General features: G+C 31.2%; 1 protein-coding gene across 1 annotated transcript in view; it reads left to right on the top strand.

Moving 5' to 3' along the window:
• The first annotated feature begins 236 nt into the window (after positions 1-236).
• LOC107442805 (salivary peroxidase/catechol oxidase) overlaps positions 237-19507 on the top strand; it is a 40397-nt gene continuing 21126 nt past the window's right edge. The window contains exons 1-5 of the mRNA XM_071185732.1: positions 237-268; positions 2109-2233; positions 8123-8243; positions 9333-9556; positions 11810-11977. Coding sequence (XP_071041833.1) covers positions 237-268; positions 2109-2233; positions 8123-8243; positions 9333-9556; positions 11810-11977 — 670 coding nt within the window. The remainder of the gene's footprint in view (positions 269-2108; positions 2234-8122; positions 8244-9332; positions 9557-11809; positions 11978-19507) is intronic.

Here is a 19507-nt window from a genome sequence, read left to right as displayed (position 1 = left end):
CATCGCATAATAGAGATTAACTGCAGTTCGCATCATTTGGCGAGAGGATAATGCTCGCAGCAACCAATTGATAATCAAAATTTTCCCCTATAAGATAATATTCTCCGGCATATATCCCTTTCTAGGCGGCGCCAGACAATTATTTACCCAGCATTAGGTATTAAAACTGTTTAGTATTGGTGAAGTTTTAATAATTACCAAATATATTGATATAATACGTTATACCTCAAGTCATGATGGTTCAGGGGAGCGTTCGCCTTCCAATGAGGTGATCCGGGTTCGAGGACTGGTCGATACAAATTCCTCACACTGTTCGAACAGACCACAGTGCTGAAGTAGAATACCCTCTTTGGTAGATGGATCATAAGTTAGAGTAGTCTTGCAGTCGGGCTAACCGTGGGAAGATTTCCTCTCTATGCAAAGCAAATGCGGGATAGTTCCATCAAAAAGTCCTCCAGATAAGCAAATTTCTCCCAATATTTGATCCAGGAATTCCCTTGTCTTCTGAATTGGGTTCAAAATTACAAGGATACGGAGTAGAACATTAGTTGTTATAAACCCGAAATCGGGTCTGCTGTAAACGACGGGTATAAAATAAAATACCTTTAAATTTGCATTAATGTATTTAGCGCTTATTGTACAACCCTTCAGCATTTGAATTTTGTGTGAAAATACACGTATCAATAGCAGCAAACAAAAGTAAAAACAAATAAAATTCTTAAGAAATCTTGATAAGGACGTAGGAGCTTAACTATTTATCTACCGACATTTAATTTACTGCTTAAAATAATATTTATAAGAAGTGGCGGAAAAAGTTCTTTTAGGTCTAATTCATGAAAATATTGATGCACTATCTTTGCTACCATTGGAAAAAATATGCTCTGAAACTATGGCAAACCCGTTATAGAATTCTTATTAAAATTGCATCAATTACCATAAATCCAGCAGTACATATTACCGGAATTAATTGAGCTTAATCTGAGTATGGCGATTTTCTACTATTCCCCTAAATGAATTTCCAATTATCCTTTTATCCATAAACTTTGCTTTTTTGCACATAGCTTTTTTTTTAAATTTTTAATTAATACATATTACCTATAATATTTAAAACATTATTCCAGTATTTTATTTTTCAATACTCGAACTAAGCAACTGAAACCTTCAAAATCTGACACTCTGACATCAATTGACATTCTGCGTTTGTTCTTTCCATTATTGCTTATTGGCAACAGCTGTTTATCGCTTATTTCATTTGAGATAACGATATCGGATAACGGATCGAAGCATTGTCGGTACATTCCTGTTTATCATTAATGTAATGTTCGTATGTTTATTCAAAATTTTGTCTAAATTACGATCTCGTCAAATTAACGCATATCCGTAGAAATAGGTATACCACATAGAGAATTTCAATATTTCAACGCTTTTGAAGAAAATAGACTTCAATATGTATTTACCTCGATCAATGGATAAAAGTCATTACAAGAGATAAAATAAGAATGCAAACGTGTTTTGTAATTTTCCTTATAAAATTCGAAAAGCTTCAAAGTGACGCGTCCCATAAACCTAGTGTTAAAGTACGCACAGTAAACTTTTTTGACCAAATAGAGCTATAAGCTACCAAATATCACTGATAGCTAAATTTAATACAATAACTCACGCTTATCCAATCAGCGAATTCCATTTCGTTTTTCGCTGATTCCGTTCGTACGGCTCGTAGAATGTTCTAATGTTGACAGGAGCCTTTATCGTGCTTCGAACTACTCGTATCCATTACTGTAAAAATCATATTTGTCTCCATAAATAAGGTCACTGAAAAACAAGAAACGCACCCTCTTCCTTTCATTCGCTTGGTTTCATCAAGAAGGCTTGCTGGTGTATTCGGCAAGTGGCATTAGAAACAACAACAACAGTTGTATGATAAAAGACTAATGGTGTATGATATATTTTTAACAGGTAAAATTACTTCTTATTTATTACATCCTGATATGTTTCACAATCTTTATTCCCAAGTTTAAATGGGCCAGGTTCATAAAATTTCGACATAAAATTTGATCAATTTTTTGGTTATAATCGATGAAATTGTACTTTTTTCATTTTTCTTTTAGTCTGTACCTCGCTTTTTTTCTAATAACTGTGACAGCTGGATGTTCGTCTTTTTTCTACAAAGAAAAGCCCCTGGATAAATGTACAAAGAAAAGATTGAAAGACAACCCAACCAAGGAAGATAAAGGTAGGTATTAATTTTCAAACTCTGAGTTATATTAACTTAGGGCAACGGTTCCCAATTCTTTTCGGCTTTGGAACCCCAATTGTAGCATCTTTTGGGGGTACTCCATGCTCATAAATAAAATTAGTAGCTGTGTCCAAAAAAGCTAACTAAAAAAAGCAATCAAAATAAACTGTAAATTATTTTGATCATATTTAAGGTATCCGACTAGTTTCGACAACTTTTTCTTTAAATATTAATATAAAAGGTTTAAGAAAAACTAGTTTATATGTTTTATAATGTACACAAACTCATGAAACAAGAAAAAAAAAGTTATTATTTATTATTATTTTCAAGTAGCCACTTTTAGATAAAAATAAGGCATTTTTTTGCATATACACTAAACACTGTAAGAAACATTCTATCACCCAAAACAAAAATTCCTTTGAGAAATTTATTTAGAAGGCTATCAACTATGTTTTGAGCTATTTTCTTAAAACCAAGGGCATATGCTACTGAGTTGGGGATCAATATAGTTAAAAAAGCAACTTTTTAAAAATTTCCGCTCTTCTCTTCGGGAAAAAACATGCATAAAATTGAAAGTTTCTTTTTCTCTCTTAGTCCCTAGTTCAAAACATGTGAACTATAATCATAAACACTCATGACAATTATTTTAAAAGCAATATGAGATGTCTTGTTTAAGATGCAAAATAAGAAAAAACCTAGTTTTTTGATAAACGCATTTATAGACTTAAAATCACTTGTCTACTTACTGTTATTACCTTGCACAAAAACTGATATAACTTTGTATTATATTGTGTTTTTTTGTATATTTGTATTGAATATTGCGTAGTGATTAACTGAAAACTAAGAATTTTAGATTCTTAGTTTTTTTGTCCCTTTCACAGATGAGGGACGACTGTGGGCAGTTCATTTTGTTTCGCTATAGTCATCAAAATTCACATTTTCCTGGAGAAAAAAACATTCATACATCATCTAGGCAATTTTTAAAACATAAATACAAATTTTGGTGCTTTCTTTTACTAATAAACTTCAAATTAATGACTTTTCCTTTTTTCATACTAATAAAATGCAAAGTTTTTCAGTTAAAAATTCAAATTACTTAAAAAAATCTTGAACATTTTTGTAGATTTCTAGAAAAGGACTGTTATAGCACATTTTTTTTTATTCAAAAAATAAATTATAAATTAAAAATCATGATTTTATTAAAATTGAACAATCAAACAAGACAATAAGTAAGAAAAATACATTTTACGTAGATAACATTATTCACTCCTTTCATTTTAGTACGCAAAACACACTATTATTTATTTATTTATTTTTGTTTAATTCACTGAGCTAGTGACTCACTGAGAGTTTCCCCATCGTCACTGAGATAAGAAAGAAGATTAAAATCGTCTATAGGAATATACACATTTCAAAAAATTTGACTCATTAAAAAAAACAAGGAAAAAAAGATAAAAGGAAAGAAAAATATAAAAAGAATATAACCTTGATTTCGGTTTTTATTTCATTTTAAATGAAATTCAGCATTATTTAGGCTACATAACTAAAAAAAGCATTATAAAACGAAGGAGTCATAGAATACATTATGCTCAATTTCAAGAATTATCAAATTACTTTCGAAACATAAAAAGTTTCTGGTTTAATAAATACAATTTCTAATTCAATATATCCAATTTGGTTTAAATAAATTCACAATGTATTTCATATAAATGTATCACAAAGAAAACTAAAATTAATTCAACAATAAAGGTTTAGAACATGTTTAAATATAAATATTTATTATTTTAATACATTGTTTGGATAAGTACAGGGGTTTGGACAAAATAATGGAAACACTTGTATACTAACGCATGTTTTGATCTTTATCAAAAATCATTTATAAAATCATTTTATAACTATAAATGTGTTTAGGTTACGCGATTTCTCATATTTATCAATGAAGGTTTGGGGGATCGACAATAGATTATAAACTTAAAAGCGTTTATGAACACCCTATTTCAAAAAATGTATTAATAAACTTGAAATTTGCAATAACTATTTTGCTTATTATATGCAATAATCACAAAAAATTTGGTAATCCCAGCTTAAATATTTATGGAGATTTTTATAAAGAAACAGTTTTTCTGTCCTGCGTTTCTTAGCTATAGTTTTAAAAATATTGAATAAAATTAACCAACATTTTTAGAACAATTTAAAATTAATTACAAAACTTTAGCTTTGAAATTTGGAGAAAAAAAAATTGTTGAAAACTGGGCAAAATGTAAGTAATTAAAGTAGTTCTTTTATAATGCGCATGCATGGAAAAATTAATCATTTTTTCTTAATTTTATAGTGAATCATATTTGGCAACTAATAAAAAATAGTCGGTTTTGAATATATTCTATATTTATTTTCAATTGAATGAAAAAGAGAGTCTTCTTTTATTTGACAAAATTTTATTTATCATACTAATCATTTTAAAGTTATTGTTATTAACATTCAGATTATTTTTACTTAATTCCCCATGAATCTAAAGGCTTTTTCAGATATCGAAAATAAATTTTTAAAAAAAGTAATATCTGTTGATGCGATTATAAGTTACACATGATTTAAGAGAAATGGTAATCCTTCATCAGTAACAAAACATATCATTTTTATGTTTTGCGAATAATAAAAATTGTGCTATTAATATTAAAAAAAATTTTACTATTAGAAACCTAGAGAAGTTGCGCTATGCAGTTCCCCCCCCTCACTTTTATCAAATTAATAGGACAATCTGATAATTATGCTTACACCAGGGAATCTGATGACACATTCTGAAGGGAATTTCTGAATCAGATTATCATTTGAAAACTGGAATAAAAGAAGAAAAATTATTTTTAATAAATGACATAAAATGATTTAAAAAAAACTTTATCCTAACATGACAAATTTTATAATATTTACAAAAAGGAGTATAGATGAATACTCAGATTGATACTATTTCCCTTTTTTACTTTTAATCTATAATTATAATTCCCTTGTATTTTAAAATGCTTTAATTAGAAATTGTACTTTTAATTAAATAATAATTCTTCATTTCATGTTTGCCTCAAAAATTGAAATTTGGTGAAAAGTTGTAAGAAATGTTATGCTGTACGAAAGAAAAATGATTCGTTTAGCGTGATAAATACTTAATCAAATACCAAAATAGTATTAATACCAAAAATTACAAATGAATAAAAACTGAAAACAGGATAAGATAGAAACTTACAAGTTTTCTACGGAGACCAACAACTTGCAGAAGGTCTGCCAGCATCAGGCATGCAGATAGATTTTCTAAAAAATGCAAAAATTGTTATTAGCATGCATTTGAATGTAACGGATGATTCATCTTTGAAACAATGATATTACCTAAAATCTCTTCATATCTGTAGAAAATGTCCATTCTCGTTTCCTTACAATATTTGATTATTCTTGGAGTATAATATGATGCGAATTTCCCCAAGAAAGATCCTGCATTGGCATACATCAATGCAAACTATTATTGACGTCAACGGCCATATCATGATAAAAATACCGGTTCTCGTACGATCACCGAATAATAGTTTGCGGGGCGGGGATAACCTGGTTGGTAAGGCACTGGGCCTATGTCCAAGAGTTCGAGGATTCAATCCCCGCCGACAGAGGACTCCCCGTGTAGTAAATGGTGACTGATGGACGTTAAATCTGTCGAGTCGCAAAATCCTCCATGTCCCCATAACAAATCAATACCTCTGGCGGTACTGATCCTGAAGTTTCCTTGTCTTCTGGATTGGTTCAAAATTACAAGGCTACGAAGCTAAACATTGGAAGTCCTAAGCCCGAAATTGAATCAGCTGTTCAACGACGGATATAAAATAACAGTTTGCGGATTTTTACGCTCTTAAATGAATTAGTACGAAATTCAAATTAGTGGAATTCAAACAAAACCATCCAACCATGCTGTTTTTGCTCATGTTGGTCCAACATAAAGGTGTTCAAATTCTAATATGAAGTGATGGTCAGTCTTGATGGTACCATCAAGAAGAAGTAAGATGATTTTTGATGAACCATCAAAAAAAAAAATTTCTTAGGTAAAAACAGTTTATCTTCTATTACTCTCTATTTACACTGGATGTTGGCAATTGCTCAACGCATTGTGAGAAATACATTAATTACAAGACCTACTGATTGCAGAAAAACTAGGCATTTGAAAATATAGATGTTAGAAGTTTAATTACTTCTGTCAAATTCTGCATTTTATAGACTACAGGACAAGAGCGTGCATGCAGATACTTGAGCAAAAGAAACAGCAATAGGAATTGTGACTGGATCATATAATCTATTCAATGGTTAGCGTACCACATCTTTTCACGGCAAGATATTTAAGGGACTTCTAATGGTTTCCCTTAAAAGCTTATATAGTTATAAGTTTTAAACACATTGAACCACGGGGAAGCTTTAATCCTTTCCTTTCAAAAGTTTTGAAATTTCTGTAAACTGATTTTTTTCTGACTGCTTCCATTAATTAACTAATAAAAGGGATAATAATAATCAAGAGCAATTTATCCTAAACAACTTCCTTTAACATTTTTTTTAATCAAAAAAAAGTACAAAATTCATCGTGATTTTCTACATTTTAACTATAAGAAAAACTGAAAGAAGTCAATATATAAGTTTTAACCTTTTTAAAAACAGCGTAACCTGACTAAGTACACTCTTTTTAAAAATATTCACGGATCTTTAAGATTTTAAATGGTGGTTATAAGAAGGAGATGAATCTCTATCATATATATTTTACTTGTAACTTTCACTATATATTATATTTCAAATATACAAGTAAAAAATGTATTTATTCTAGCAGGCTCCTAAATAGCTAACATAAATCTTCAAAGAAAGCCTGCTATCTTAAACATAAATTTTCTACCACTATAAAACTCTTCAAGGTTAGTGGAAACTCTGAAGTGTAAAATTATTTACTTTTAAACACCTGTTCATTTTTTTAGCTACCACTAATTCTCTAAGCAACAAGAAGCTCTAAGAGCTATTTCTTAATTTTGATAATGTACAATTTACGGTCGAAGATATTATTCTAACGAAAAATTGCACAATATACTCACGCAAATGAATAGATTAAATTTTTCGCACAGTGAATGCGAAAGTTCACAACTCAAACTTTTTTCAAAATGCTATCTTAATCTCTTCGAGACGGGCAAGTCATATATGCATTCTCAAGTTGTTGATAATCAGGGTAAAAAAAGATAAAACTGGCAGTCAAACTATTTTATAGCAGTTTATTTGTGGGTAGGTAATAATAGTTTGCTATATTTAATTCATCATTACTTAGTTCAAATTAAAAAATTTTATAGTTACACTTTTGATATACTAGCATTTGATGTGTTCGATTTAAAGTGAACGCAAAAATAAGTCTGTCAAATTACCTTTGCTCAAACTTAAGCCACCGCTTTTTATTTTTTTCTATCCTGATTCTGATTCTGCACGACTACATTTAGGACTCGTCCGTCCCGAAAAGGTTAAGTAGTATAATTCCATTCGCCGAGTAAAAACGAGATAAACAAATCATAGCGACAATTTCCGCGAAGCCCGAATATTCTCGGGATATCAATTAATTGCAATATATACCCACCCGAGAAAATTCGGGATATCCAGGGAAGTGGTTACAGTGAAAATACAGGATTTTCCACATAATTTTCTTCGTTGAACTAACCATTTTATTTGGTTTATATCATTTGATTATCTTTAAATGTATCTATTTCAATTGTAAGAAATTATTACATAAATAAAAGCATTATAACATTTGAAATTACATGTGGTTAAATGATATTCTTAAGAACATTGCTCGATATATTTTTAAGTTATGAAACTAATTACTTTTTGTTCTTTTAGATTTCAAGAATTTAGGTCCTGCCTTGTTCGTGCAAAACTTTATAGGGACTGTGGAACCAAAATTGGAGCAATATGTATTTCTGCAATTACAATTAGAAGATATTGCTGAGAAATCTGGTTTGTAAGTACAGGAATTGGACAAAAATATGAAAACGCTTCTATATTTAATTCTATGCTTTCAACTCTATAAGCTCTTTTTTTAGCAGCAAATGTATTGGTCGAAGTCATGGCAAAAGGGTTGACCAAGCAAATTGAAAGATAGTGCTTGAACTTTTTTTGAAGTGGTATCATGTTTACCTACTAGGTACCTAATTTATCCATTCTAAACTAGGATAAACTAAATTGAGGAGGGAAAATCTCTTTCTTTTTCCTTCTGTTCTCTTTTTTCTTTCCTTTTTTTTAAAAAAAAGTTTTGAAATCTGCATTATTGTAAACATTCTTGAAGAATGCAATAATTATATTGAAATTATTTTTCAAAATTTTAAATTTTTTTAATCATTACTTATCGCAATTTTAGTCAACTTTGGCAACTCTGATGTAAAGAAATAAATAACACATGTTTGAAATTTTCAGGACGACCAATTGTCGAATCCTTTTTGGAAAAGTATTTTAAAAGATTTTTCATTCTTTTGTAATGTGATTTACTATCATTTTATGCACGACTGAATGATTTAAAAGTTCTTATGATACACCCCTTTGTTCCAACTCGTGGTGAAACTTTTTATATATTTGTGGAATTATCAAAAGATGCCCGGTGGCTGAGTGGTAGCACTTCGTGCTCCGGTGCCACAGGTCCTGGGTTCGATCGTCTGGCCGGGCAATGTTGACTCAGCCTTTCTTTTCTGCAGTGGGTCGATAAATGAGTACCATGAAAACACTGGGAAACTGAACACTGGGGGTTTCGCGTTCGACTGACCACCTAACTGGAACATCTGCTCCTGCACCCTAGAGCCCAAGGTCAAGAAAACTGAGATGGGCACAGTAAGCCTTGGCCCTCTATGGGCTGTCGCTCCACTGAATTGAGTTTTTTTTAGGAACTACCAATAATTCTAAAATGTTTAGTTTTTATTTGTAACTGCTTGGCTAACTCGAAATAGAATGGAAAATGGCTGCTAATGTGAATAAATGCCACGTTTAAATAACCAATCTTCACTACTTGCAGGTATCCCAATACGAATAAAATGTTAAAACATAAAATTCCTTTTTCCAGATATCGAGTTTCACAAAATGAAACAGTCGAAATTTTGAAAAAACTCAACGAATCCCAAGAGGTGCAAGATGTGTTGCAGAAATGCAACCAATTCCACACTATTCCAAAATGCAACAGCACAGCCAAATACAGAACTATAGATGGAACTTGCAACAATCTGAAAAGTCCACACTGGGGTAGCGCTGATTCAACTTCTGATAGATTTGTTTCTGCTTCGTATAATGGTAAATACATTATGATAATTTCTATTTCTTATAAATATATTTCTCTTACACGGCGACAAAAAAAGCCTCATTACAACTCCCCGAATGGCAACGCTAGAAAATCGACCAATGATTGCAGCTAAAAATGTCACATGCCAAATCTAGCTGAGGTAGCTCACCATATAGCGCTTTTAAAAACGGAAACTGAAATAACCAGTGAGATCATTCTCACCAAATGTGATCTCTTCCGAAATTCACCCTATCAGCTGCGGCAATCTCATACTATTAAGCTAGGCAGAAGTGAGTAGTCTTTGTCGATAGATCTCTATTTTAGTATTTTGTCAAAAGCGTTTTTTCACGAATCGATTTTACATTACGATTTTTGATTTATATCACGAATTTATTTGTTTTATTATTGTTATTAGTTATTCATTGAAAAATGAGTCTCAGTCGTGCTGTTACGCTTTAAGATTTTATACTATAGCACATTTCTAATAGGTTTAACGAATTACATGTCATTTATTTGAATTCAAATTTATTTTAATGACTTTGTATTTACTATAAAGCTATAATTTTTTTTTTAAAGTTTTTATATGGATTTGAATGATTGTTTTGAATTCTTAGAATTTTGTGCATTTGCAATGTACCTAAGTTAATAGCGAGCGAAGCGAACTTGGTTTGCGAAGCAAACCATATAAGATTGCGTAGCAATTTTCGGGGGTTAGCGAGCGTCAGCGAGCAAGCGGCGCAGGCCACTAGTTTCTTATAATAGTTTTACTTTATTTTATAACCTTCGTTAAGCTGCCGACCCTTTTTTTGTTGGGGGGGAGGGGTTACGACTACTAATGTAACTCCGTAGCCTTGTAATTTGTAATTTTGAACCCATTCCAAATATTGGGAGATATTTTGCCTTCGTGAAAAACTTTTCGATGAAACTAACCAGCATTTGCGTTGCATGGAGAGGAAAACCACAAAACCCCCAATGGTGAGCCTGACGACTCAGTTAGCCTCATTATTCGTTTACCACTGAGGATATTTTAAGTCAGCACTGTGGTCGGTGCAAGCTGGATGCGGAATTCGTATCTGCCAGCCATCGATGGAATTCGAACCACATTTAAAGGCAGACGCTCCAGAGCCAATACGACTCTCTTATAATGGTTGTTATTATTCTGTTATGGCAAGTTGGTGGAGGGAAAACGTAGTGGAAAAGTTCACTTCATTAGAGGTGGAGAAAATAAAAGTACGCGAAATATGAGCGTTCTCCATTCGAAACTGGCATACCATTCCATTTTTTGACTGACTATGGTAGAAAGCATTTTAAGGCTGTTTTTCGAAGGATCCGTCGTAATATGAAATGATGCTTTTTTGTGAATTGTATGCTATTTTTGAATATGGTTTGAGTTTGCAACTCTTAGTATTGTTACTCATGACTGTGAAGTCAAGTTTAACCTATCTAAAGCCAGAGCTGTCAACGCTTATTTTGAAAATAGCGCAAAACGTAAATATAGAGAAAAGCCACAATTTCTGAAAATGAAAATGTTGTTTTCTAATATTTTAAGATTTAAAAACCTACTCCAATCCTGCATTAGCTGGGCTTATAAAAATTTGCAAAAACTGAAAATAAGGGCAGTGATTTAGATAATTTTCATCTAGGTGGAAAAATTTCGCCAAATTGGCTGGCGATTTTTAGAAAAATTTAAAATATTTAAGTTAGTTGTTCATTCTAAAGCCCATAATTCTTCACAGCAAGATTATATATGGAGTTTAAAATTATCGCATTGCTTTAGGTTTAAGGCACTTAAACAATGACTTATTTATTTTCCCTGGAGACAGAGTTTCGAAAAACAGAGTTAAATAAATTAAGATTATCTACTCATCTCTGTTCTACGTCAAATGCGGTGTCTATATCCACTTCCCCTAGATTCTCCGTTTCAATTTCTCTTCGGCTTTCTTAACCTTCTTCCGATGAATCTTAGAAATAGGTTTGCCGGTTGGCTTTACACTCACTTTGCCCAGGCAACTCTTGATGGCAGACCCATAATGCTTCTTATAATGATTGTTACTATTTCATATAATTGTAAATATATATAATTTCTGCAATAAATGAGTGAGTGGGAGGAAAGTGCAATTAATGGAACTAATTAATAGAACTAATCCCCACATACAAGACATTCCTCTTTATAGGGTCATTCATCTTTACTTCTATAGTTATCATTATTATTATTATTATTAGTAGTAGTAGTAGTAGTAATAGTAATTATATATTTAATATAGGTGTGAGTGGATTGCGAAAATCAGTTTCCGGAGAAGATTTGCCAAATGCACGAAACATCAGCATAAACTTAGAAAATACGGATGCTCCATCCAATCAAGTATCGGCTTTCTTTTCTTATTATGGACAAATCTTGGTCCACGATATTACCCTTGGTCCAGGTATATCTAGTAAGTGTGCTTAATATTTAAGCGTTACCTTGTTCATAGTTCGCAACATAAAAGAAAATATATATTAATTTTAAAACGGCTCAGCATGAATAACTTTTTATCTGATAATTGTTTTCCTTGTGTTCTAAGAAGCAGGCTTAATAGTTGAAGATATTAAACCTTAGATATGCTGATCAGTTATATCACAAAGTATTTCAAGTAACAAGATCAGATAAGAAAAAAACTCACTTTTTTTAAAATAAACCTATCATTTGATGAATTCATTTATTTCCTCGTGAAAATATGGGGTTCTTAATATGAATCGAAATTTAAGTAAGCAGCCTTCTTTTTAATTCAGTTGTACCACAAAAACATCACAGCGTGGTTATAAGGTTCTCATAAGTGCCAGAAATATTTTCATCAAATCTTTTCAATTAAATATTCAATATTAAACCATAAGTTTTTTTTAAAACTTATTTCGTTAAAATTACCAAAAACAAGTATCTGCAAATCTCGAAATTTCTCAACCCTTTGATGCAGAATTTACCATAAATATATTTCCCCCACTTTTTTTCACTATTTCGTATAAATTTAGGTCAAAATAATTGAAAAATACTGTATTTAGCATTCAAATAATTTATACTTATGAAATACTGCATGAAATACCGCTGTCTTTTCCTACGTTCAATAAAATCTTCCTATCATAACTCACTTTCAAACACTAATTTCTCAAATTAGTTCTTATTTGTAGTTATTAGGTCTAAGAGAAACTGTTATTCACAGTTGGAATTTCTTTAATTTACAAAATCAATAATTAATACATTTTTGAACACGAAAGAAAAATAATTTATTTAAACTATTTTTTAGGATTTTATATTTTAGTACAAATGTAATTCCGATAATCTAACAGATATTTTTCTAGCAACTATAAGACTGTTTTTTGTAGTTAAAAATATTTTTTTCCTTTAAGAGGGCACATGATAAAACATATGCATGAGATAAAACCTATGTAAAAGAGACATCGGAGTCTCGTCTGCGTAAAAGTGTTAAGAGCAATTTATTTTTATTATTGTTATTTCTGTGAAATACCTTATGCCAAAGATAAGAATGTTAACACGTCACCATAGACCGGCGGAGCCAAGACTATTAGAAATTCGATAAATTTTATTAACTATTTAGATAATTCGAGTAAATTTTTAATATTTTAATATTATTATCGTTACTAAAATGGTTTGAAGAAATTATTGCAATATAGAACACACAAAAATAATTTTATTTATTTACACAGAGATGCCCAAAAGTAGACGCCCATTTTCGACTAGGTTCTCATGATCCTTAAAAATTATTTCTTATTTAGATTAAAAGTTATTTAAAAGTTCTTATTTAAAAGTTATTATCTTAAAAGATATTCCTTATTTTAATCCTTTGCACTCCGAGTACTTTTAAATGCTGTTTGATTTCATATCAGCACTACAGCATTTAAAATACACAATAGACTATTGTTATATAATTTTAATAGTCTTAAAATAATGTGTTTACTAATTATTAAGGTATAAAATTTCTTAATTTTAAAAATGGTGACTGTAAAGTGGTGTGACAATTAGGGTAAGATGCATTTCCACGAGCTACCGAGAGGTTGGTGCGGAAATAATATAATTAGTAATAGAATCAGTAGTTTTAAGAATAAAACAAGATTCCTGTACTTCAACATGAGTAGATGTGACTACGGTGGAAATAGTTTTAGCATTGCCGAAATTGAATTTTTGAAACAATGATTCAAACAATGTGCCGCAATTAATGACTTCTCATATTTTTGACTTATCTATAACGGACATATCTATCTAGTTCCTTATGCCTAAATTTAGAAACGCGTCTAACTGGTATGCGGTAAAGGCTCCAGCAAGGAATGTGGTAAATGCCGCAGAGATTATCGAAACTAATAGTATCTTTAAGATACTTTAATTTTATTAACAGGCCTCAAAATAACTTTAAAAACAAAATGGGTGCTTTTTGAAGGCGTGAAACAAGTCAACTCTTATTTTCAGCTTGTATTTTCTTAAACGACTAAGGTTTTGAATCAAGTATAAAAAAAATGGGGAAAAAAAACCTTTTTAAACAAAGAAACCCGAACTGAAAAAACGAAAAATAAACGTGAGAAAACAAAATAGAAAAAATCCACAGTAACCAAGAGGAAAAACAAAACAGGGGAAACCACGTCTGGCGAGTCTAGAAAAAGAGCATCTATTTTCGAAGCCCTTGAATTGTGTAGACTGTTATTTGCTGTTTATTTATTTTTGAGGCGAATGCAGTTTTTAATCTCACCGCTTCAGTTTAATGGGATTATTTATTTAACCCTATTGAAGATATTTAACTCATTCGTCTAATTGAATAGTCGTGCTGTCAAAAAAAAATCTAATTTAGTGTAATTATCTGAGAGGATACAGAGGTACCTCACCTTACCATACATTTCCAAAGTTGAAATTGTTGTTTAACCCTTTCGAAGGCCGTGGGAAGTATACTAACCACTTTTAATTTTGGTTTCCATTTGTTAATAACTTCAGCTTTCTTGAAGTGGGTTTGAATAAAATTGGTAACCATTTGTTAGTTTAAAAAAAAGTATAAAAGTTATAAAATACATAATTCCTTTTGAAGTTTGTAGCATTTATAAAATTTATTTTATAAATAAAGAAAAATAAAAGTCAATAGGTAGTGTTAAATATATTTACCACCAAAAAAATTACATTTTTATAAATTAAATAAGTTTTTTTTCTTATATCAATAACTATTCTTAAAACAATTTCAATTCCAAAAATACTTTATTTTACCTTTACTAGAAATAAATGCCCCGTGAAAGGGTTAACTCTGCTTTTTGGCGACTTTCTAAGGAACCAATTTGTTTTTTACTTTCTTTATGATTTGGTTTCTATATGTCTATTTAATTGTAATCATTACCAGGAATGCCAAATGCTCCTGTTTCTGCAAAAGTTTTATTAAATTGGCAGCGAAATTAATAGTAAAACTTTTAGAATAAGAATGATTACTCCCACTATCACCGCGAGATATTTGCAATACAATTGTNAGCATTCAAATAATTTATACTTATGAAATACTGCATGAAATACCGCTGTCTTTTCCTACGTTCAATAAAATCTTCCTATCATAACTCACTTTCAAACACTAATTTCTCAAATTAGTTCTTATTTGTAGTTATTAGGTCTAAGAGAAACTGTTATTCACAGTTGGAATTTCTTTAATTTACAAAATCAATAATTAATACATTTTTGAACACGAAAGAAAAATAATTTATTTAAACTATTTTTTAGGATTTTATATTTTAGTACAAATGTAATTCCGATAATCTAACAGATATTTTTCTAGCAACTATAAGACTGTTTTTTGTAGTTAAAAATATTTTTTTCCTTTAAGAGGGCACATGATAAAACATATGCATGAGATAAAACCTATGTAAAAGAGACATCGGAGTCTCGTCTGCGTAAAAGTGTTAAGAGCAATTTATTTTTATTATTGTTATTTCTGTGAAATACCTTATGCCAAAGACAAGAATGTTAACACGTCACCATAGACCGGTGGAGCCAAGATTATTAGAAATTCGATAAATTTTATTAACTATTTAGATAATTCGATTAAATTTTTAATATTTTCATATTATTATCGTTACTAAAATGGTTTGAAGAAATTAATGCAATATAGAACACACAAAAATAGTTTTATTTATTTACACAGAGATGCCCAAAAGTAAACGCCCATTTTCGACTAGGTTCTCATGGTCCTTAAAAATTACTTCTTAGATTAAAAGTTATTTAAAAGTTCTTATTTAAAAGTTATTATCTTAAAAGATATTTCTTATTTTAATCCTTTGCACTCCGAGTATTTTAAATGCTGTTTGATTTCATATCAGCACTACAGCATTTAAAATACACAATACACTATTGTTATATAATTTTAATATTCTTAAAATAATGTGTTTACTAATTATTAAGGTATAAAGTTCCTTAATTTTAAAATGGTGACTGTAAAGTGGTGTGACAATTAGGGTAAGATGCATTTCCACGAGCTACCGAGAGGTTGGTGCGGAAATAATATAATTAGTAATAGAATCAGTAGTTTTAAAAATAAAACAAGATTCCTGTGCTTCAACATGAGTAGATGTGACTGCGGTGGAAATAGTTTTAGCATTGCCGAAATTGAATTTTTGAATAAGATTCAAACAATGTGCCGCAATTAATGACTTCTCATATTTTTGACTTATCTATAACGGAAATATCTATCTTGTTCCTTATGCCTAAATTTAGAAACGCGTCTAGCTGATATGCAGTAAAGGCTCCAGCAAGGAATGTGGTAAATACCGCAGAGATTATCGAAACTAATAGTATCTTTAAGATACTTTAATTTTATTAACAGGTCTCAAAATAACTTTAAAAACAAAGCGGGTGCTTTTTGAAGGCGTGAAACAAGTCAACTCTTATTTCCAGCTTGTATTTTTTTAAACGACTAAGGTTTTGAATCAAGTATAAAAAAAATGGGGAAAAAACCTTTTTAAACAAAGAAACCCGAACTGAAAAAATGAAAAATAAACGTGAGATAACAAAATAGAAAAAATCCACAGTAACCAAGAGGAAAAACAAAACAGGGGAAACCACGTCTGGCGAGTCTAGAAAAAGAGCATCTATTTTCGAAGCCCTTGAATTGTGTAGACTGTTATTTGCTGTTTATTTATTTTTGAGGCAAATGCAGTTTTTAATCTCACCGCTTCAATTTAATGGGATTATTTATTTAACCCTATTAAAGATATTTAACTCATTCGTCTAATTGAATAGTCGTGCTGTAAAAGACAAAATTTAATTTAGTGTAACTATCTAAGAGGATACAGAGGTACCTCACCTTACCATGCATTTCCAAAGTTGAAATTGTTGTTTAACCCTTTCGAAGGCCGTGGGAAGTATACTTACCACTTTTAATTTAGGTTTCCATTTATTAATAACTTCAGCTTTCTTGAAGTGGGTTTGAATAAAATTGGTAGCCATTTGTTAGTTTTAAAAAAAGTATAAAAGTTATAAAATGCATAATTCCTTTTGAAATTTGTAGCATTTATAAATGTTATTTTATAAATAAAGAAAAATAAAAGTCAATAGGTAGCGTTAAATATATTTACCACCAAAAAAATTACATTTTTATAAATTAAATAATTTTTTTTTCTTATATCAATAACTATTTTTAAAACAATTTCAATTCCAAAAATACTTTATTTTACCTTTACTGGAAATAAATGGCCCTTGAAAGGATTAAATCTGCTTTTTGGCGACTTTCTAAGGAACCAATTTGTTTTTTACTTTTTTTATGATTTGGTTTCTATGTGTCTATTTAGTTGAAATCATTACCAGGAATGCCAAATGCTCCGGTTTCTGCAAAAGTTTTATTAAATTGGCAGCGAAATTAATAGTAAAACTTTTAGAATAAGAATAATTACTCCCACTATCACCGCGAGATATTTGCAATACAATTGTGCAGAAGTCAACTTGCTCCGGACAGCAGATAAATATTTTCGAGTGGTATTTTTTTAATGCATGATTCTTGGTTCAGTAAATTCGATTTATTAGGTTATTACTCACCACTACTTCTAAATAACTAAGAGGCTTATATCATGCGGCATTTTGTTACAGGTAACCCGTGTTGAACTTTTTTAAAATGTTGGACAAATTAACCTAAAAATCCGCAAGTTTGAGTGCAAGTATTAAGCAAATATTCCTAAAATTTTTAAAAATATTTAGTCGTGTCCGGAGCAGTTAACATATTGCTTGCTTTATTTAAACAACTGGGTGCCTAGGCCACGCAGCGGCTCCTAACCCATCCATCTTAAAAATATTATTAGAGTGAATATAACATTTTGATTTATGTAACAGTGTGGTAACATAAAAATAACCATGATTAGAAATTTGTACAACTTGATCGATGATTTACACAAATTGCCTTTAAAAAAGAAGTGAATACAGTCATGATTAGGTCGATATACATGAGATACAAGCTTTATCTGTGATATTACATAAATTGCAGTTGAAATTTGAAATTGAGCATAAAAAATTGATGATCATATATATACACATGATCGGGAAAATTATGAAGATTATAAATAATAATTATGAAAATTATAAATTATGAAGATTCTACATAAATTTTTCTAAGCCATAGTGGCGCCATCTAGTGTGATAAACATTCAAGAATATAAATATGCATAGTACTAGAGATATTATCAAAAGTTCAAAAAAGAGTTCAGGTTTAGTCAAAGTGGCTTTAATCTGGAGTGGAATCACGCATGATTGCTTGAAGTAGTTGTAGGACTTCTCTGTTTTTTAATAGTTCTTTTAATTCCTTGATGATTGAGACAAGTCTATGCGCTTGACCTGCCGTTGTTGGTGGAGTTATAGTTGGAGTTGCTCGAGAGCCCTTCCTGGGGGGACGGATGCTGCATCCCGTGAAGTTGGCGGTGTGTGCCTCACCACAGTTGCTGCATTTGGGTGGTGTAGTTTTGTCTTTATGGCACTGAAAGAAACGGTGGTCGGCGGCACATTTAAGACATATTGGTTGAGATTTGCACGTTCGCTGTGTGTGGCCGAAATTCTGGCAGTTGTAACATTGGATTGGGCTATTCCCGCCACGGAATCTTTCAATTTTCACAGGAAGGTCACAAATATTGGTAACTGAGTAGATTTGCTGATTTTGGTCTGTTTTGATTAATATTGTGAGAAAAAGTGGGATGAGCCGATAGGCCTCGCCCACTTTTCTCTTAAACTGTATGACTTTTTGTGTTATAATGCCTGTCTTGGCCAATTCAAGGGAGATATGTTCTGCATTGGTGCCTACGGGAAGTCCACGGACTAGAGCTTTAATGTGCATGATTGGTAGATCTATTTCCGGAGTTGTGGGTGGAGCTGCAGTTGCATGGTAATCCTCCTTGGGTTGGGCTAAGTCAGGATCTACATTGGTTTCCGAAAGTTACAAGGAAGTGGCGACATCTAGTAGTAATGGAGGGCTGCTATTTGTAGTCATGAAGGAATTTTCTTCAGGTTTTTCAACGTTATTTTTCTTTTTCTTTTTCCGCTTTTTTGGAGGAGGCTCTGCATTATTTTTAGCTGTATTTTCTGTATCGGTTGTTATTTCGCTTTTCTGTTCTAAATTTTGGCCTGCATCTTGAGTTTCCATAAGTTGAGTTTTGAGTTGCGAGCAATCCTGGAGCACTTTCGCTGTTGTTTCAATTTCTTCGTTGGTCATCCTTATCATTTCCATCCATTCTTCATATAACTTTCGTTCACCTGGACTCAAGCTTTCCACATTTACCGTTGGTTCTCGTGAAGTCTTTTCGGTTTGCCATTTTCCGCCACGTGGATGATTTTGATATGTAGCCATATTGCGTGATTTGATTTTGTTGTCGAATTCTGTGGATTCCTCATCCGTCGTAGAGTCACTGAGGTTTTGACGCCCGGTAGGCGTGCTTGTCTTTCCACCACGTCCGCAACGTCGAAGACTCATTTTGCA

Source organism: Parasteatoda tepidariorum, chromosome 9 (assembly GCF_043381705.1).
Source record: "Parasteatoda tepidariorum isolate YZ-2023 chromosome 9, CAS_Ptep_4.0, whole genome shotgun sequence".
Taxonomy (NCBI): Eukaryota; Metazoa; Arthropoda; class Arachnida; order Araneae; family Theridiidae; genus Parasteatoda; species Parasteatoda tepidariorum.
The sequence above is the reverse complement of the archived record's forward strand: the minus strand, read 5'-3'. Positions and strand labels throughout refer to the sequence as shown.